General features: G+C 36.7%; 1 protein-coding gene across 1 annotated transcript in view; it reads left to right on the top strand.

The window, feature by feature from the left end:
• Nucleotides 1–22137, top strand: part of DDX10 (DEAD-box helicase 10) — a 188554-nt gene that overhangs the window by 104668 nt on the left and 61749 nt on the right. The window contains exons 15-17 of the mRNA XM_026857252.1: nucleotides 5860–5967; nucleotides 8007–8168; nucleotides 20699–20755. Of these exons, the coding sequence (XP_026713053.1) occupies nucleotides 5860–5967; nucleotides 8007–8168; nucleotides 20699–20755 (327 nt within the window). The remainder of the gene's footprint in view (nucleotides 1–5859; nucleotides 5968–8006; nucleotides 8169–20698; nucleotides 20756–22137) is intronic.

The following is a 22137-nucleotide window of genomic DNA, read 5'->3' on the forward strand; positions in this document are numbered from 1 at the left end:
GATTTAGAAAGTAGATAATGCATAAATGTAGCAAGTAATTTAGCTGCCAAGAATTTCCCTGTTCAAACTGTAATGTTGTATAAGGAATTACCAACCAATAATTTCAACTTTGTGCTTTTTCAGTATCTCAGTTGAAATCTTGCATGGTACTACATACACGCACATCTTTTTAACTTAAGCCATGACTTGAAAAATTCAAGATCATATTGATCTTGATACTTGACTGATGTGTTTTAAAGTTCATAGAAAAGCAAACAGAACAACATGTAAGGAGTGCTGGTTTTGTCTTTTGAGTACCAACCTGACTATTTCCATATCTGCACAGCTGTCATGGTAAATGCTGTGCCCAGTAACCTATATAGATGTTATGCAAGTTGGTTGGATAGTGTCTGTGAATGTAAGCTTCCTAATTTTTAATATTTAATTAAAAAAGAAAACCCAGAATACTTCACCAAAGCAAAATTAGCCTCACTTGTGTTACATTAAAAAAACCCAACACATGTTGACAAAAGAGCTTGTGTTCCTAGGAAAGGTTGGGGAAGTTGTGTTGTGGAAGTTGAGAGATGATTTGAAGAACTTTGCACTGGTGCTTATCAGTGGCTTCGGCCACTGGTTTGTGAACAGTCAGCATAAATCAGGAAGGACTGAAATGTTGTCGTTATAGAGAAGTGGGCTGGAAATTAAAACAGAGCCCACCTAGCTACCACAGATTATGAAGGAAAGCAAGCATCCATACTTCTCCTTGTAGTCATGCTGCATCCTAGGATTTCTGCTTTTCTGGTCCCTTACACTCCATGGAAAGACAGATAGCTGGTTGAGCCAAATTGTATTACTAAGAAGCAGGTTTTTGGTGTTCAGAGTTTTGTAGGTGCTTGAAGTAACCATGGACCGGACTTCAAAGTCTGGTTAATTTGATTCTCTCGGTGTAAAGGTGTGAAGTTTGTATCTCACTGCTGCTTCTACAATTAGATATTTTTCAGGAGGTAATCAACGCCTCATAGTCTGAGTTTGGGAAGTTTATGGGGTTGAGCTGCTTTAGACTAGTGGTTGGAGGATATTCAGTCTTCTGAAAGTTTCTTAGTGCTTGACAAATGAAAACCATGTCTGTATGCTCTCCACAGCATGAAGACGAAGTCGGAACTTCTCTTTGTCTAAGATTTGGTATCTTCAATCTGGCAAGCGTGTGTCTTATTCTGTGAGAAATGATTTCTGAGTTTGAACTCAGTAGCTTGACAGGGATTGATGTGCTTGGTGATAACATAAATGTCGTAATAGTGGCTCCTATTGTGGGCGGTTACTTGAAGAAACACAAAACAAGTGTGTGAAATTGAGTACCACATCGATTTTTGTTTCTCAGAGGCAGTTCTGTTGAATTATGGGTAATGTAATGTAATAATGTTGGGAGAGACTGAAAAATATTTCCAGGTACAGCACCATTCTTCTTAGGAATTGTAAGGTATAAGCAGGGGGGAGAAAAAAAGCCCACAGCCCCCCTAGAAAAGCAGTAATGCTGGTTATAGCTAATGTGGCTGGAAAATTGATTGTAACTTTTTCTTACTGGTATTTTACCCTGCCACAATAATATAGTCCAGTCTTTAGACAGTTTCTGTAGTGAATACACTATGCTTGCTTTCACAGGCTTGTTGAGTTGAAATTAAAAAGAAAATTATAGTTAGAAAGAAAGAAACAAAATTCTGCATTTGATGATTTGTAACACTCCAAAGGTCAAAGCAAATGTATTTGTCTTGGTTATGGTAGGAGGCTGTAAGTGTTTTGGTCTCAAGTTACTGAGGATTACATACTCAGTCTAAAATATTGGCTTTTAAAATTGTATTAATAAGAAAAATCAGTCCATATTAGAATAGCAAAAATTTACTGACACTTGTGTTTTTGATGCCCTGTCCTTTCAGAAAAAAATTATAATTGAAAACCAGTAAATCCTATGTCTTAAACTTGTCTGTCTTCATTTAGAAAACCTTTGTCATAGATTTAGCTAAGCATATCAGATCTTTTCAGCCAGAAAACAAAAGCCTTCTCCTTCTTGAGAATATGAGAACTTGTGTATTAGCTGTATTGTTTCTGATTATATCTCAAAATGTTTGAATTTTCTGTGCTTCTAAGAGCTAGTTTTTATTCTAACTCATTAAATAATCCAGCAAGCCATCTGGCATGTGCGAAAGGAAGAAGAAATTCAGGCTTTTGATTAGTAACAACAGAAAATTCCCCAACCCTGCAGCTGAGCCTATGTATTATAAAATTTTTATAAACTTGCATGACTTTTTAACTTCTAGTGCTTAACTGTAACATACCATTTTGAAGAGGTTGATTATCACTCTGGTCTTGTTTGATCATTTTAAGTGCCACATCTTCATAGAAGAAAAGGTGAGACTTTAGGGCCCATTTTATTGGGCGTATGGCAAAATGTATGTGCTGTTGAGCAGCAGGTAGCTGCTTCTCATTGAGGGAAGTGTGCATTCACTGTCTGGTGCTTTAACTTGGATTACCAACTGGAGTTCAACCATAGAATCCCTTTGATATCTTAACAGCAACATGAAGACCTGTGCCCAGATCACACATGCTCACTTTTTTCAGATCAACAGCTTATTTGATGGTATAATTCATCTTTAGAAATGGATTTACTGATGCAGATCTTAGTTGAGCAGGTTCTGATACACAGTGTTTTCTGAGTGAGGCAGTCAGTGTGCGGAGCTGCTATGCCCTCTCAACTCACTTTAAAGTGCCCAGCCCCATGGCTTGCTCTGCCATTAGGGACAAGGTCTGGTTTTCAGCAAAAAGTCCTCCATTCACTCATGTCTGCTGATGTGACCATGCTTCTGCCTGCAAAGCCTGTGAGCCCAGATTTCAGCTGTTTACTGAGGAGTTAGAGAGGAGTCATTGCTTCTGTAACGTATTCTTTGCAGCACTTGAGGTTAACAGGTAGAGATCTTCTGGCAGCCTCCAGCAGCTGGTGTCTGCTGGTGGGCTGAACACATTGTGAGGGAAAGAGATGAAGCCAGGGAGAATGTGGGTTAAATGCCAACCTGCTGCTCATAAATTGTCAGGTATCTTCTAGTACAGAAGGTGAAAATGGGAAATGAGTAAACAGAATGGCTTGAAAACACAGGGAACTGGGGGCTCGTGCTGCAGATTAGGAAAGCCTGAGGTCTGCTATCCGTTGGTGTTATGCTTCTTTGAATGGATGAATCAGATTCCTGCTTGAGGGGAAACTGATGTTTTAGTGTAGCCATTCAAATGTGGGGTCAAAGCAAAGAGAGACAGTGGCAGTAGAAATTTTGGTGAGGACATTAAGTATTTGGGTAAGTGGGGTAGCATGGGTGGGGGAGGAGGCCATCAGCTGAGACAGATGTAAACAGTTTATCCTGTGTCAAGACTGCAACCATTTGGAGGAACTCCTGGCTCAGATATGTTCAAGATAGAGCATCAGCCACTGGGTCAGGAGAGCTCTGAAATACTCTACTAGAGACATATGGAGGGAGAGACTTAGGTGTCAGAAGAGAGAGATTTTAGGACTATATAGGGACAGTGTGAGAGAGGTCTCCAGGAGAGGAACAAAGCAGCATTTATGGGACCCCATGGTAGCCCCAGGACTATATACACCCCATGGCTCACCTGCCTGAGTCTTCTCCTGGACCATGTAGCCTTCCCCTTGGGGCAGGGAGGCCATGTCAAGCACCACCCACTAACCCACCCAACCTCCCTCCTGTGCTGCACCACTTCTCCTGCTGAACAGTGAAGTCATATATAACTGGAACAGTGAAGTCGAGGTACAACTGGAAATATTGCCTATGTATGCATGCAAAGACAGCCCATTGGATATTTGTGCTCTAGCCAGGAAAACTTTTTTTAAAACCAAGTATTCTCAGGAAACAGTTGAGATTCACATTTAAATATAATTTTACAATATTATGGGGGCAACCCAAAAAGAAAGAAACAAAACCAGAAGCAACTGGTGACAGAAAATGTGGTAGTGAGAAGTACCATCTTACCACCTTGAAGTATATCTTTATATTCTTCCTCTGGACAATTCCTGTTATTCTAACTAGTCCATATTTCGAGGTAAGGTAAGGGGTTTATGCTTATGCAGACTCTCAAACAGTCTGTGTTTGCAGGATAAGCAGCAGGAGTGAGGGAGTAGCACAGCTTTCTGAGCTGTTAAAGATGTGCCTAAGTAGTAGTAGCTGCACAGTGCAACAAAAATCATGACAATACTGAGGACATAAGTGCTTCTACAGTTGTTATTTTCTATAATAGATACGGTCATTACTTGATAACACAATGCAGTAGCTGTCACAAACCATTTTTCTTGTTAGGAAGACTGTAATTTTTCTCTTTTATAGTTCATATCTCAGTGCATTAGTGTGCTGACCATAATGGTAGTAACTGTGAGTTAATTTTTTTTCCCCTTTTATACTGGTTTTGTTATAGAACATGAAACTGATTAAAAGGACCAAAATAAAAAAGTGAGAAAAAGATTTTCATTTTTTTCTTTTTCTCTTTTTGTGCTTTGACCAGTTTCTATTATTTATCAGAAGTTTTGACACTTTAGTGGCTGTTTTTCAGGTACTTTTTCCTGAATAGTGGAGCTTTGCAGTCTTTACAGGATGATGCCTGAGTTGTGGGTCTCTTCCTATGGAATTTCCACATATTCCTATGGAATATTTTTTGCTATAAAATACTTTCCATAGTGGCAGTTATTTTTTAAATTGTCCTTTACGTATGTTGTGTCCCGCTAGACGCCTGAACACATACGGCCTTTGTTCTTGAAAGCAGAGCTCTCAAAAGAGGTGGAGACTGGGAAGCTCCATGTTCTTTGGTTTCGTGATGTTTCCACCAGATAGGTGGCTCTGTGAAACTTACGCAGGCCATCTATGGATGTGACAATTTATTTTCCACTGCATTTTACAGAAGTAATTAAAACGGTCCTCCCAGAGTTGCCAGCTGCCTCTGAAATGTGAAAATACTCTGGATAAATCATCAATCTCTGTCAAAAATACAAGTGACCTCTTCTTGATAATAACAAGGTTGCGCATACAGAAAATAAATGTAATTTCAGTATCAGTGTGTTTTATACAGGGATACTGTGCAGCTGATAATATTTGCTTTTTCTGGTCAGTGTTGCTTTCTCAGTGGTAGCCAGGAAAGAACAATCTCAGCCTGTTGGAAACGGTGTTAATGTCTGGATTTCACAATCTCTGCTGACTCATTTATTAGTTTTCCTGGTGTCTTTACCACTTTGTTTCACTACAACTTTTTTCCTATGCTAATAAATTTTGTGATTCTAAATGTTGTTTAATGCTAAGTTTGGTAAACATCTCCTAGTGCTGCACCCTGATGAGACTGCAAGGGACAATAGTTAGAAAATAGGAAGGTTCTTGCATGGCCACTTGTGCCCTTCGTTGACACAGAAATAACTAAAAATGGTGTGCTGTGGTGCTTGGGGACAATGTGATGACAAGTGAGATGAAAGTGGTATCTGGTCAGTTAATGGCTTCAGTCAGTTATACTGGATTTCTTGACTGATGAATCTTGCTAATAGCATAAGCTGGTGAATCTACTGTCCTTGTCCCAAGAAGGTTAGTGAGATTTGAATGAGTCAGGTGTCCTGCTGCTGACAAGATTTAAGTTATGCTGAATGCTTATCAGAGTAAATGAGTTCCTCATGATATGGCCTCTTAAAACACTTTTATGAAAAGATGTGTTAGCTCATTTTTACTGGAAATTACTCATGGGTTTTAGGAATTACATTTTAATACATCTAATTGATTTTAAGAAATTTTGAAGCATATACTCTGTGACTAGAAAAAAAAACCCATAAGAAATCTAATTTCTTTTACGCAGAATACATCAAAATTGAAGAAAAAAACAACTAAAACCCAGGAAGCCAAAAAAATCTTGAAGAAGAAATTTAAAGTCAACACAAAAATAGTCTTTACTGAAGATGGAGAGGTAAGATCAATTCAAAACAACATTATTTTGGTGGGAACTGAATTTGTAGTTTCTATAAAGACAAAAATATTTATACTTTATATCTGTATAAAAAGATACAGTTTTCAAAATTGTGTGTTTTTTGTAATTGGTTTAAGTTTTGCAAAACTGTTCAGCTTCCATTTAGAATTCAGTTCCACTGGGGACAAAGAGGAATGCTGAGCACTGATCTCGCTTCACCTTTGTATGTGTGAAATACTTGTATTAGAGCTGTTCACAGATGTACAGAACCGTACCTCTTTTCTGCCTATTATTTTTAATTTCAGGTGGAATCAAGAGCCTACCTTTTCCTTATAGAAATGTAAAGCAGTTTTCCTGTAGGTATTTGCCAAAGCTCCCACAAGTCTTCAATTAATGTACTGGAATTAAAAGAAGTCCCGGGTTTTCTTTATAGCATTCACTATTTCTAGATTAAAAGTTTTGTTAGAAAAGCTAAGAAAGTACCCAGTCTTTGCCTAATGGTGCTGATGTAGCAGTACATTGTAATTTGCCAGTAACTTATATGTATTGATTTTATGCCAAAAGGAACTATAGGGGATCCTAGTCACTCTAGGGTTTCATTGTGACGATAACCTCACAAGCAAGTCTCTATGCTTCATAAACTTTTCTAACATTTGATTTCACAGCTTCAGATATTGTATACGTTGTTTTTTCATTTCCAGCACTAAGAAAAAAGTAGCTTTTTAAAACTCTAATTTCAGTAAGGCATAAACTGAACGAGAGGTCACCTTTACAAGTATATAATTTGCTTTTGTGACCAAATAAAATAAAGCATTTTATATTGCAGGTGAAGGGAGTATAGCCACATAATTACTGACTGACAAAATGTAAAAGGTTTTTAAGGTTGACCCATTGACTGGAAATTGTGTTTTCAGATACTTTTAGATATTTAAAAGCTGTTGTGTCATCTTAAAATATATATGCAGATGTTTTATGTATCTATGAAATGAATCAAAAAGGAGTGAGGATGGAAAAATATTAGCAGAAAAATTATAGTTAGAAAAGTAGCACAATAGAGAAGAGATGACTTATTTAAGGAAACAAAGTTTGCATCTATGGATGCTATTCCTGCTTTTTTTTTTTTTTTTTTTTTTAAACTTTAAAGTCTTACTTTCCTACTCCACATGCTTCTCTTTGATAAAATAAAACTCCCTTGAGAAATGTATCTTTCTGGAAAATACAAGTACACAAGCTCCATTTTACATAAAGAAAGTGGAAACAGTAGACTGGGTTTACCAGTATACAGGTGACTAACAACCTGTGTGCATTAGGGAGTCCTAAACATGTTGGGTTTTGCATTTGTATCAGAAAGACATTCTGTATTTTCTGCCATATAGTTTCTTTTTAAGAGTTAACTACTCTACCAATCCATAAGCAAGAGTGATTTTTCAAAGACTACTCCCAGATAATGTCTGCTCGTACCAAAAGGTATAAGCTGTTAGGTCATAAGATAACCAGTGAAACCCTTCACATCTGTTCTCCTTGCTTCCCCTGGAACATGGACCTGCAGTCATGATTTTTCATGTACTGTGTGATGAAGGCTTATCTCATTTTTCTCACAGTTAGTATATTGGAATATTGATTGTTTACATTAAAACATACTGATCAGTATTACTAGTATTTTGTTCTGTTGCATGTATTTTGGAGAGTCATTTCTTGAAACCAAATATGATTTTTCTCCCAAAATGACTAGCAGGATTATAAATTATTTGTTTTATTAGTCAAAGAGAGAAAAATAGGGGAAGAAGTTTAACTGAATCCATTAAACAGTAATATAGTGTAATGGAGACATTATTTTCAAATACTCATTTTTGGTTGAATATGATGCTAAATAAGGTATCCAGGTTTGTACTGTGCAAAAGTTGTGTTTGTTTCCTTTGCAAATGGCCTTTTTATTTAGTCTAGAAAAAGAATGTATTGGAATAATTAGGGCATCAAAACTTTGATGTGGAAAGAAATTATTCTAACCATTAATCTTCTTGTTGACATGTACAATTTAGCTAGTGCAGCAGTGGCCACCGGTGCAAAAATCCAGTTTGGCGAAAGCAGATGAGGAAGATGATGCCAGTGGTATCAACTTAGATAAAGCTAAAGAAATACTGCAGGAAGAAGACAAATTTGACAAAGAAGAATACAGGAAGAAAGTAAAGGAAAAACATCGGGTAAGTTGATTTCTACCTCAGTTACTGAAGTGCAGATATATATACTGTGATATGGATTGCTCAGTGAGGAAAAACACTGAAATATAGTGTGAAATAAGGGCAGTACAAGTTCATTTAAATTCCTTGTTTTTTTTCAAGACTACATTGCACACATGAAGACCGTTGGGACATAAGTAGCTGGATAACAAGGCTTTATGCATTGCCAATTGTTGGTAACAGTGGAGCTTTATTTACAACTTCAAAATTTGGTAAGAGTTTAGTGGGAACATAAATTTTTTTTTTTAAAGCAACATTCAGTGGAAGGGTTTGTTTCACAAAAACAAAGTGATGTTTGGCATACATGCTCTAAAAAATGCTGAAGATGTTTAGAGGAAAAGGGAAGTGAAGGAGTGTCTCTGAAATGTCTTCAGAATACCACTTGCTCAGCATTAAGTATTACATTTCAGGTAGGCAAAAGTGCTAACTTTTTGTGTCAGTGTATTAGGACTGTCAGAATTTATTTCATGTATTAATCAAATAATGTTATATAATTTTTGGCTGTATTTGAAAACTTTAGTATCTGTAGTATGGCTTCTCTCTGGCATTTAAAAAAGTTTAAATTTCATACCATAAGTTTGCAAGCTGCTTCTGTATTATTTGTCATGGACCAAAGCAGAGTTTTCTGTCTTTGTCATGCACCAGTCATATGGAACACATCTGGATGTCTTTGAGTTCAAGGATCATTCTGTTAGTCATTGTGAGAAGGATTTGGATTTCTCCAGATAACAGATAAATATGAGATCCCAGGACTATGTGTTATTAAAGGCCTGTTTTACACTTAAAGCTTCTAATTTCCAAAGCGTTAAAAAAATGTTTTATTGTCCTGCTCTGAAGATGCTGATTTTTAAATTTATTTTTTTTTTAAATCCAGTTTGACTTTATCCACTTATTGCTAGTGAGTAGTGCTAGATGTTGTAGTGCTTGTTAAGGTTTGTATTTGAACAAAATAATTTGGAGGGGATTTGTGAAACTTCAAGTTACATTTGGGCACTGAAGTATTCCAGGTAGAGTCAAAGCATACTTCACACATTTAATTTTAAAGTATATTACTATAGTCCTGTTATAGTCATTTGACAGCTAAAAAAAAAAAATCTCGCCTCTTCTTTAGTGAAGTGCTGTGTTTGAAAGTATCTGCAAAGAAATAATGTTTTCCTATGCTATAGGTGAAATTGTAGTCACTTTCACAGAAAGCAATGATTTCAGATTTCAAGAATGCAGCTTCATAAATAAGGAAGGAGAGACTTATTTATTACTCTCTAATCAATCTGCTATTCACTGGTAAATTCATATACTTTGAGTGATGCTGTTGTATGTTTGACATCAGACTTCAATGATTAAATACTTCATCAGTTGGTCTGTTAACACAGCTTCATAGTTGTAATGCTGAGGAGAACGAATTACATTGACTAGATATTTACCTGCATTTTAAAAAATATTTCAACTGTGGAGATAACATGAAAAGAGAATGCTTCTTTTGAAAAGTGAGGTGGGCAAAATGAACAGGACTGGCCACAACATCAATATCATGGGGGTTTTTTGTAATTATGGAGCGTCAAGTTTCTTGTAACTTACCTGACTGCATGAATGTGCTTCACATTACATCTAATTATTATCCTTTATGAAATGAATGTAGTATGTCAAAAAGAAGGAAATATATTTAAAAAAAAAAGTCTTCTGATGGAGGTACTGAGCTACTGTGAAAGTGTGCCTAGTTTTTAGGGCTGTCTTACTGCATTTGGTCATTGTATGCATGTTCAGATTTTTTATTTATGGCTTAACAATTTGAGGTGAAAAATACTTCATATGGTAAATTCTCTGTAGATGATGAAATATCAGTTTTCTGATTGTCATTTAATTTTTGAAATGGTCTTGCAAACAGTTTAGTATCTTAATATCCAAATGAAAAGTAGACGAAGCTTGAAAGGAAAAGAAGGGGCAGGAAGGTGATAGGTAGGAGTTCAGGATTTACTTGGGTAGAATCTCATTTGCCTCCCTGTTGTCTATCTAAGCTTATGTTTAAATATCACCCTCCACCTCACTTCAGAAAAAGTTTGAGATACCAATTAATTTTGTGGATTAAATAATATAGATTTTATAGGGTAAGGATGCCACACAGATTGACGTTACTCTACCTTATTACTAAGTCATCCTTTATGTCTGGGATTCTTGGTGGTCAGCTGTTGCTGCTTAGGAAATAACTGTAATAGTAACAGCTGGGAAAATATGTCAAGACCTGCTCTTTTGTCTCATCCAAGCAGAGAAAAGCACAACCTCCTTTTTGTTGGGTCACGTTAAGCTGGTCTAACGGTCAGAAAATCCAGTCTCCCAATGACCCATGAAGAAGCTATGTTGTTACTACGTGGGGCAGATATTATTCAATTTTTTTCTTAACACAAAATGTCTAATTAGTTAAATTCACATTAAGGGAGAAGTTCTATGGCATAATTTAGAAATCATAGTAAGTGTCATAGATAAACATTATTTTAGCCATTTCAGCCACTGGTTTCTTACTGGTAGTTTTTGAGTATTTATTGCATTGTCAGTGGAGCAAGTCATCGGGCCTTCATTAATAAAAGAATTCTAGAGAAAAATTTGAACTGCCTCACAGTAAAAAGGAATTATTTGGCCACTTTCACAGTGATTTCCCAACAGTATTTAAAAATTCTCCTGCCTCATAACGTTTCCGTTCCCGAAAGATATCACTCAGCAGCAGATACTTAGTTGAGTTTGAATCCTTGTCTTGCATCTCAGTGATGTGATTGGTGGTTTCTATTTTTTCTTTAAATCCATTTTTGGAACATGCTAACTCTGTTAAAGTTCCTATATAGGTAGATTAGAAGACCTGGAGACAAATGCTTTTTTATTCTGTATAAACTGAATGTAGAAGTCTGCTGCATGGTACCTCAGTAATCAAGAAGTCCTCTGAAACGGAATATATACTAATACCTGCAGTCTCTACATTGGTTTTAAAATGGTGACTTAGCCTTCCATAAATTATTTTGTTATTCTATGAAAGCATATGTTGTTTCATCCAGTGGTTTTTATTTTACACATGGCTCAGATTGTTATTTAGATTCTGAGTGGATGTAGAAAAAGCAGTGTTTTTATAAAGCTTGTCATTTTATAGGTCATCTTCCACTGAGAATCCCTCTTTTGTGCTTTCCTTAGTATAATCTTGAAGATTAAAGATCTTTGGGGAAAAAATTGAACAATTTAAAATCAAAACTTGCAAAATAGGTTGGTTTTTTTTTAGGTGAGTATGACCAGTAAGCTTAATACAAACTTTCCTTGTGAAACTATTTCTGACGAAGAGCAAAACTATTCAGAAAGTATCCACAGACCATTGCTTTGTGAATGTCATTTAAATGAGCACAGTTTTCAGTATGATCAGAAAAATGTTTTGGTGCATTCATGAGATGCTGGGATTAGATGAGATATGTGTTGCAGTGCCTTAAGGCTTGTGGAAACTTGCAAAGCTTTTACACTATAATTAGGTTTCCTTCATGAGTCTCGCGTTGCGTTATCCATTCCTTCCTCTGCAAATGCAGAAAACTTGAAAATCAGATGGATAAAAATAAATAAAATCTGAAGTATAATTGTGATGTAATTACTGCTTATTGAAGTTTTGGAAGCTAAGTAAATTTTAGTAGTTGAGCACAAGAGAAAGGGCAGTAACACTGATCAAGATGATGTGAAAAGAACTCTGCATTAATGGATATTTAATGACAGTCCAGTGAGAGCTATAGATTTGAGCTCTTTTGAAATGTGTAAAATGTTACAAACAACAATAAAGGGAGAAGTTAATAAAGTATTCAGAACATATTTTTGCACTCCATTTTTAAAGTTTTTAACTGAAAATGCACTGCTGTTAGGAGGAGAATAGTGGCAGAGAGGGATTAATCTTACTTCTTAATAACTTTCTGTATACTAATTCAAGCTTAGAAAAGTGCCCATTGATGCTGAAGGAAAAATGAAGCCTTATTTCTTACCTTGCTTTCCCACAAGTAAGATACGATGTGAACATGAGAAGATGTCTAGAAGTATTTTTATTTTATTTTATTTGGGCAGTATTAGTAGTAAACAAGTTGAGGCTCTCTTCAGGGGCCTGATACTGCAAGTTGCATTAGTTCCATGTCTCCTTGGAAGATGGTTTTAATGAGAAGGATACACTGTGATATTCCACCCTACATATATTCGCTCTCCCAAATAGTATTACTTCATTAACTATTTCCAAGTCTAAGAGTGGAAATTCTTCATACTGGACTCTATGGAAAGACTTTTATAAAATAAGTAACTTGCAGTTTCAGTATACTTGCCCCAGAGAATTTATTCAGTAACTTTCTGATGAACATTCATTCTTGAAAATGGAAGATTGCAGACTGGTAAGGGAAGCCAGATCCCTTGGATTTCAACTTAGGAGGTTTCCTCTGCAGGTCTGTTAGATGGAGGCTGCTGCAGGTTACAGACCCAGCCCTAGCACAATACACGCATGGGTAGCTACAAATCAAGAGGCGCAGAAAAGTTAAATGCAGGCAGCACTTGCATAAACATGAACAGCACAGGCAGCACAAGTTTACTCCTTGTTGGCTGATTAGGGTTGATATTTGCTAGCAGAACTATGAACACCCTCACTCCCTTGATGCACAAGCACACTCACATTCACCAATCCCTTAAAGAATAGCATGGGCCTTAAATAAGTCCAATATCCATACCCACACCATAGGGCCTTTAGACAGTCACTGGCATTGACTGTGGGTTTTTCCAGATGCTGGTCTTTCCTCTGAGTCTCACAGTACCTTTCAAATTTTCCATAATAAGATTGCTCTTTCCCATAAGACTGATAAACATAGATAACCTTGTTTTTCTTGTTTTTACCAGTTATGCAGTTCTGTGTGAACCTTCTCAAGGTTGTGCTTGTGTGGTTCCTTTAGTGTTCATCTATCAGTGACTTTAGGAGTTCAGGTCTCTTGTTACTGTCTGTCTTACTGCTCATTAGGGTTAGGGTATTTGGTGTTCAGTTTATTACTTTTTCTTCTTCCTGTCTTTGTCTTACTTTTAACAGAACACAAACCACGTTATTACATTCAGGGTATACTTAGATGATCCAGGTATATTTAAACATAAGAGTTCAAAAGGAGTATTTTCTAATAATTTTTTGCATCAGTATACAGGGGGGGAGTAGGAAAGAGACTGTAACTTCATTAATTTTATAGTAATTCATGTACAATTCTTTAGAATCTGGAAAGGATGCTTCATGTAAGGAAGAAAAACGGAGTTATAATACTAGGGATGTTATAAGAGCCTCAGTACTGAGCTTAGAGCTGGTGCTTAAAAAGTATGAGGATTTCTGAGAGCACGGAGGAAAAGCAAAGGTACTATACAGTTACAGAGGATAGCTAGCATGCTCGGAGAGTACTTGGAGAATTATGGTCACCTCATGATGACTTAAAATCTGTGCAAATTGAACTGATTCAATGACAGATGCACCTGATGTAGGAACTTGAAAAATAGATGTAGGTTCACTTTATGAAGGAAGAATTAATTTCCTTTACAACCTACAGTTGGCCAAATGTTAGTATCAAACTGTGAGTTTATTTTTAAAAGCAGTAATGCTGATATTTTTAACTAGTAGGAGAAGAATGTTGTGACCAAATCAGTTGTCAGCTGATACTTACAGTGGATTATTTTTCCTTTATGTATCTTGTGCCACACTGCATTCCTTGGGTTGAGGAATGGCCCAGATGGAGGGGGACGCCCTGCACCTTGCCCCTTCCTTTGGCAGCCCTGCTCCAGCTGGAGCTCTGGTCTGTGTCTCACTCCAAATCCGGCTTTTGCAAATGACTTCTGTTGATGACAGAGTAGTTATGAATTAAACATGTTTATTTTATAGTTTTATAAAATAATATTAAAAGTACTCATAGCAAAATGTAGTAGATCACTGAATACTGTGTAACAATTCAAGAAACAGAAAAAAAAAACCCTCCAGGGATTGCCTTTATTTTATCAACTTTTTATTCATGATTGAAAAAAAAAGTTATATTAATAAAACAAAAAATAAATGCTATACAGCTGTCCTGGTTTCAACTGGAATGGTTATTTTTCTTCCTCATAGCTGGTATAGTGCTGTGGTTTGGATTTAGGATGAGAATAATGTTGATAACACACCGATGTTTTAGATGTTGCCGAATGGTGCTTACACAAAGTCAAGGAATATCCAGTTTCTCATGCTGCCCTGCCAGCGAGGAGGCTGGGGGTGCACAAGAAGCTGGGAGGGAACACAGCCAGAACAGCTGACCCAACCTGGCCGAGGGGATGTTCCATACTGTATGCTGTCGTGCTGAAAAATGAACCTGGGGGGAGCTGGCCCACTGCTCGGGGGCTGGCTGGGCACTGGTTAGTGAGTGGTGAGCAATTGCAGTGTGCATTGCTTGTTTTGTATATTCTTTTATGATTATTTTTATTATTTTCCCTTCCTTTTCTGTCCTATTAAGCTGTCTTTATCTCAGCCCACAAGTTTTACCAGTTTTCTGATTCTTTCCCCCATCCTAGTGTGGGGGAGTGAGCGGACAGCTGTGTGGTGTTTAGCTGCCTGCTGGGTTAAAACACAACAGTGCAAACCATTCAGTGTGCAGTGAGATAAATGCACCCATGAAAAATAGTATTTGTAGTTTGAAATAAATTGATACATTAATTCTGAAGAGAGATTGCATCGTATTTCAAAAGAAATAATCAGTAGGGAAAAAAATCTCAGCGCAGTGTTATGCTCTTTATTAAGTAAAACATTTGAATAGTCCTTCTCTTTGAGGTGAAATTTGTCAGGTTTCAGTGAAATTGTACAGTTGGTTTAATGTGGTGTTGAGTGAGGATTATAAAATTCTCTCACATGTAAAGACTGTGCCAGCGTAGGAACAAAATATAAAGGGAAGAAGGTTGCTGCTGAGAGGAGCATTTAGCTGAAAGGCAAAGAAGAAAATTGTTAGTAATGGAGAGATGTGTAAAATAAATCAAGAGTATTACTTTGTTAGAAAGCCCGTCTGAGCCCTTTCATGGCTATTGTGCACAGGCAATGCGGCTGTTCTGTTCCAGATACACAGCTATTAAGATAAGGGGAATGGACACTGACAAGTGGGTTGACAGGCATCCCTTTTCAGTCTCAGCAGCAGCATCCATCCAGCCTCGCTGTGCTGCTGACCAAGGCAAGGGCCTTGTCTTTCACTTCAACAGCTGGATGAGCTACACTTAAAGCTTCAAGTGCCCATGAATGTTTTCTAAGAGTTCTCCAGCAAAAGCAGAGTTCCTGGCCTCATCTTGCTGGTGTGAAAAATAAGAAAAATAACTGCAAGTAGGTTGTTTGTGTACACCCTAATCAAATGCCAGGTAAATAAGGCTCTGGGTGGAGGCTGAAGTAGTGCGGGTTTAACTTCAGCAAAGGTGCAGTTGCAGCCTTCGTACTGTAAGGGAGCTTCCCTGCCAGGCTGCTTGTGCTGCTGAAGGATGTAATGGCACAGCTGCCCAAAATGCAGACCTCTACCTGTCATGGCTCTTTGAGGTAACTTAACAGCTTCTGACAGGAGCTGCACCCTTCACTTGCTGAGGACTTGGGCACTGCTGAATACTGAATGCTAAATTTTTCTATCCTTAAAACATGTTCAGTGTGTTCAGATGTTAAAATGACACAGGAATAATTTTCCGTTTTCTCCACTTGTTTCCTGTGTTGGTTTTATTCTAAAAGTGTCCTTTTAAGGCTCAGTTTCTGTTAGTTGATGTTTTCTTTAAATGAGAATGTCTTTTTTCCAACTGTGTCTAAGTGCTTGTTCAGAGTTTAAGGTTGTCACTGTGCTGTCTTTCAGATGCCTTTGATGCCATGCTTTTCCTGTGTTGTCTTAAATAGGTCATACTAGACCTATGTGTTTCAGTTTCCCTACCTATAAAGTAAACATCAACTCTAGCATCATCTCTGCAGATGAGGTTTACATTGTTATGTTTATATAGTCTGTTGCTTGAAAAGAATATTGGATAGATTTCTAAAACCAAATGTTGAGATGAAAGAAACCCAAAACCAAACACAAAATAATCAAAAAGCTTTTGCTTTTTTTCCTCGAGACATTAAGATTTGTTTATTTAATAGTAACCAACTTCATACTTAGTTTCCAGATTTTTTTAAAGAAAATAATAATCGAAGAAATATTAATAAGTTGATTCAGTTTTATGTTTCAGTTGGGAGTTTTAGTTTGTTTTGGTGGTTGGAGCATTGCTTGCATATAGATGATTTGCTAATCTCTATAAGAAGACAAATGTTAAACTACATAGCAATACAAAATGTAGCCATGGCCAAAAAGAGACTGCTGAAACAGAATTTTCTTATTAAACTTGTATTCAGTACTCCCCCATTCTGTTTATTTTAAAATAATTAATAAATAGTTATCAGTAATTCTAGTTTTAATTCCATTCACCTGTGCAGAGCAAAACCACACAGAAGAGGACACAGTTTGATTCTGTGTTGGCTCATGTGTGCTGATTGTGTAGCTTTATGGGCTGGTGCTGTATTTGTTACAGCTGGATTTTCAGATACCGTTTCTTGCAAGATGAGCAGTTAAAAATAATAATAAAACTATGTTTTGCATGTAAGTGGCACAAACTTGCTGTGAAATCTGAGAGGAGACAAATGTGGCATACCACAGGGCCATTTATTAAAGTAACTTCTCAGAGCACATTTGTGGTCTGAAACCAGCTCTTGAATATGACAATGCCAGTATATGAGAGATGCTATGAACTTTTGAACAGCTGTTTGTGTATTTTCTGCAGCACAGCTGACTGTCCTTAACTATGTCCTACTAAAATAAGAAGAGACAGTAAAATACTGAGAAATTATATCAGGTACTGGTATCAACTAAGATGTATTTGCAAATGACAGCCAGATTTTTCCAGGCAACTGAGTGATTTGTTCCAGACCTTGGCCACTCTAAGATGTGTGGTGTGGTAGACCATTACCTCAGATGTTAAACAGAATAGGTTGGTAGCTCCAAATCACAGCATCAGTATATAAAGGATCAGTTATTAAAACTCATTATTAAAATCTTTGATCAAAACCTGCAGGAGTTCTTGAGCACTTAAATAAAAAGAAATCAGATGACTCAGATGCACATGAAATTTTTACAGGAGATAGTTTGCTTTAGTTGGATTGAGTGAAACTATTTGCCTCTAAGTAAGCAAATAGAAGACGACAGTGAAATTTTAGGCTGGTAAAACTGTAGTAAGTCGCATAATAAAGGAATATATTTAATGTAACTCTAGGCACAGTTTTTTTAAGAGAAAGAAAGACTACTTTTCTTGTACAAATTGTTTACAAATTAAAAAGCTGAAAGAAAAATTACTATATGAAACAAAGCTGTTAATAATACATGGCAATAAACCTTGTATTTTTTTAATATTGCAGTTAAGCCTCTGGGCAAAGTAAAATGAATTCCTAATCAACTGTAGAATGAAGAGAGTCAAAGGAAGAGGAGATTTTGGGGGGGGTGGGGTGGGGGTGTCAGAGCAGGGCAGGAAAGAACTTCAAGCTTTCAAAATTGCTGGATTTAGTTTTTTTATAACTAAAAACTTGGCTTTTAAACTGTCTGCATCTTTCACATATTTCTAACCTTACTAACTATAGAGAGCTGCCATGCTACTATTATTTTTCCCCTTTTTTTGCCTCAACATGAGAATATGGAATGTGTTAGAATAAGTCTTTTTAAAATTATATTGTGGAGTATTGAGAAAAAGTAAAATGGTTATGAGTTTTTGGTTTAAAACCCAACAGTGAAAGAGATGAAATATGAGATGAAGACAGTGGCAGACTTCTTAAATTCAGACTAGTGAGTAGCTTTTCCATGTATTAGAAGCTACTTTATCTGTGGCTTTGGCTCCTTGTTAGGCAGAGCTGGTTCTGTTGTCAGTTCTAGAGGATGAAAGTTAGAAGGTTTCAATAACCGTAACTCTCCTTTGTTTAGTTGAAAGCCAAATGGTTTAGTCATCTTAGATGATGATGACTAAAAACTTTCATCCCTGTGGCTACCAAGCCTATTAACCATCCTTGTTAATTACATGTGTAATTGTGGAGAAGAAAAAGATAATTTGCAGGAAATTTTTAAAGAGCTGATCAAAAAGGCCTCTGAGCCTCCTACCATTAATGAAGAACTAAGTGAAAGGAATATAATGCTAACCAGTCTGCTTTTGTGGAAAGTAGCTGTGTAGTAGATGTGGTTTTTGTGGAAGGTAGATGTGCTCTTCTGTGGTGTTATGTCAATTCCCCACTTCCATTGCTGTCTCTTCTGTGTTCTGTTGTAAATGCCTTGAGCAGGAACTTTGCTGCTATATTGGCTTAAGCCTATGACTATAGTTAAGACACTATATTTTCATACACTGTAGAATTTTTCTATGTAAAATGTTATGGACTATCCAGTTTAAAAGCTGCTTTATCTGTCTTTGTAATATCTCGTGTGTTACTTTCTAGTTCTCTCACTTTTTCGGTGGTAAAGTTTGAAAAAGATCACAGTTTTAGCAGAAGAATGAGAGAACCCCAATGGTGACCCCAAAGAGCAAATAATGCACAATTAAACCATTTAAAAACAGAGTGAGTGAAAGTAAATGGGTAAAATCATTAGAAAAGCAAAAGTAAAATATATCAGAAATTAATACAAATTTGACTTGGAAGAGGAGTCGTCTAACATGGATGACCATGTTATGACAATGAGGTCATGATACTTAGCTCTAGCTTGTTGGAGGGCAGACTGCTTGTGTCTGTACCAGACAGTACTTGGACCTGGTGGCTCTTTTGCTCCATATAATTATTACTTTTTATAGCTTTTTATTGCTTTTCCCTTACTTTAACAAACCTGAAATAATAAGCTGTGTTATATCTGTGTACAGTGGTGGGATTTTTGTTTTGCTTCATAGTATGTGTTGAATGCTCTGGCGCTCTGTGCACTGAGGTGTTTGTACCAGACAGCTTTGCACACAGCATTGGAGAACTGTGTAAAGCAGAGAGACACACACCTCATGCAGCTTTGTCTCTGCCTTTTGTGGGGGCATGAGCTTGATCTGTTTAGTTTTGATTTGGAGAGAAGTTGACTTTCTCAGAAAGAGAGTTTGCAAGTAAACTAGCACTTCTGTAGTTTGGACAATTGGAAGAATAGAAGATGTCACGTATCGGACAAATGGCTCAAAAGAACTGAATTTACACACCAATTTTGTAGATCGTTGCAGCTGTGTTCTCCTTTTCCCAGGTCTGCACTCAAACACACTGATTTTCCAAACAACTTTGTGTGGTACCTACCAATATGCTTTGGTAGCATCGTTGTGATGATACAGCACCAGGACTGCTGGAGCTGTAGCTTTCTTGTTGCTCCCACAAGTGAGCTGAAATGCAACTGGTCTTCACCCTTCTCTGTGCTGAGGTGTTGCCCTTGGACTTATGTTAAAGTAAAGTAAAGCCCTTTTATGTGGACTTGGTGCCAAATGTGCTGATGATAGGAATGGCCTATGTCTCTCAAAGAAACAGAGTTGTATTCCAGAAATATTTTTATGCTAGTATAAAAAAGTTTCAACACTGATGTCATCAGCATCACTAAGACAAAAGAAAAAGAGGGAGTGGTGTGCTTTTCTAAGGGACATGTGCCCTCACCTGCATTTCTGTCCTTACCTCATGAAATAGGTAATTTAAAGGATGTTTAATTGTAAGAACCTGACAGAGTCTAAATTAGAGATAATCCTTCAGTTGGTTTAAAAATAAACCAGTCCCAGTAAGAATAATATAAATAACAAAAATCAACAATAAATGTCAATTGAATTAAATATCTTGGCCACTTTTGTATGCCTAGAAATCTGGCAGGCATCTTTGATGAATTTTATCATTACGTTTTGCTCATCTTCCCATAGCAGAATCCGTTTGGTGGAGGGAACTTAATGTTATGATTTCTGAATTGATGCAATTACTAAGCAAATGCTATTATAGAGTGTTTGTTATGTATGCCTGGATGTTTTAATTGAGGTACAAAAGCTAAGGAGAACACGTTTTAGCAATTCTGAAGTTAGGAAAATTATCATTTTAGTTTGTTAAATGGATTGGATTTCATATTAAGCCACTGAGAAATAAGAAAAGTTGGATCTTTTGGTGCCATTTTAAAATCTACTTTGTTTTAGAGACAAATACTAACATTGTCAAAATACTTAGGGACATCATTCCTTAAGACTAACAGGTCTTGGTGAAGATAAAATGTGAGTTTGAATCATTCTTGTGGTTTTATTTTCTTTAAGAGCAAGAAGAACGACTAATATCTCAATCAGATCTTTTAATTTATCATTTTTCATCAGTAACATATAGGGTGAATACCACCAGTGTAGCATGTGTGCATTAAAAATATCTATGTGGCTCAACTTTAAAATTAAAATATTAAAAGCAAAAGAACCCCAGGAGTTTGCTTTAAAACTGTGCATCTTGTTTGTTTTAGGAGAAAAGGCTAAAAGAAAAAGCAGCAAGGAGAGAAGCCAGGAATAAGAATGCACAGGTAAGGATTTTTGTTGTTTTGATCAAGCTACTGATTGTGGGCTTGAAACTGTTTTTTAATTCTTCCCTTCCTTTCTTTAATAAACAATGTTGTGATTTTCTTACTCCCTTACTTTGATGTGGTTATAATGACTTGCTGAGGAAGGATACTGAGAAAGCATGAATATGTATGTGTATGTATGTTTGTGTGTGTATAAATGTATAAAAAGCATGGAAGCTTTTTGGAACAGCAGCTTCTTTATTCTGTTTATCAAGTGAGTTGTGGTTTCAGCTGTGATGCTGATGCCATTTTTTTTTTTTTCTCTGAGTACTTGGTCACATTTGTATTGTGCAGGTAGTAAGAAAGTATTTTTGTCAAATCTCATTTGAACCTGTTTCTGCTGAACCTTTTCTTTAAAGAGCAAGTATTTACATTGAAGTTTATTCCTTCCCCTTGTTCGACCCACAAATAAAGCCTTTGCTATCCTTTTCTTTATATGTACATTACTATTTCCTAGAGTCTGTTCTAGTTTTTCATGTTGCTTGGTTTGTGATAAACTGAGACGCCATTCAGCTGCAGTGATTTTCCAAAATATGGACAGAGTAATGTGTGTCATTTCTGAAGCTGCATCTCGTTATGTTACATGTTTTTTTTTTTTCTTGGCAGTTAGCAAATATCTTACTCCCTTGAGAAAATTGATAATGTTCTTTGTCCGATTTTTGCAAGCTGGCCGTGCACTGCGAGACTAAAGTATAGGAAGATGATTCATTCTGTAGTTCTGAAGTGGAAAGTAATTACAGTTTAAGATGAAAAGCCTAGTTATACTAACTATTAAGTATGATTCTGTCTTCAGAGATGGCAAGCTATGAGAGCTGTTGGCATCATGACTCCCCAATCAAGCAACAGAAATTTTCTGCATGTAATTGAATGTATAGAGATGCATACTTTTTAGTGTATTGAGCAAGCATTTTAGGAAAATTATGGAATGAATGATTAACAAACATCTTATTACAGGGAGAAAACATTGATCAAATCAGGCTGTATCGCATTTGTAAATGCTGCTTGTAGATTTTGCGTCTTTTTAAGAAATTAAAAAAACCCCAAAACTCAATGTCATGTTATTCACCAACTGGAGAAATAAACCCATTCCTTTCAAAAGGATCTTCTTGCTGATACATCTCCAATCCTTTTCTTTGCCAAGCAAATGAATCTCTTTTTCCTGCTGGAAAACAAATGAAGTTGATCTCCACTGAGAAATCATCTCTCCGTGTGTGGGGTGTGTGTCCATGGGTACAGTATGGGTTACACATGGAACCTCACTGCCTGAGATAAAACCACAGTTTGATGCATCTCTGCCTCGCTTCAGTGCAACACTAGCACTTGGAAAGCTGACTTACTAGTCC

Source organism: Athene cunicularia (genome assembly GCF_003259725.1).
Source record: "Athene cunicularia isolate RWA chromosome 1 unlocalized genomic scaffold, athCun1 chr1_part1, whole genome shotgun sequence".
Taxonomy (NCBI): domain Eukaryota; kingdom Metazoa; phylum Chordata; class Aves; order Strigiformes; family Strigidae; genus Athene; species Athene cunicularia.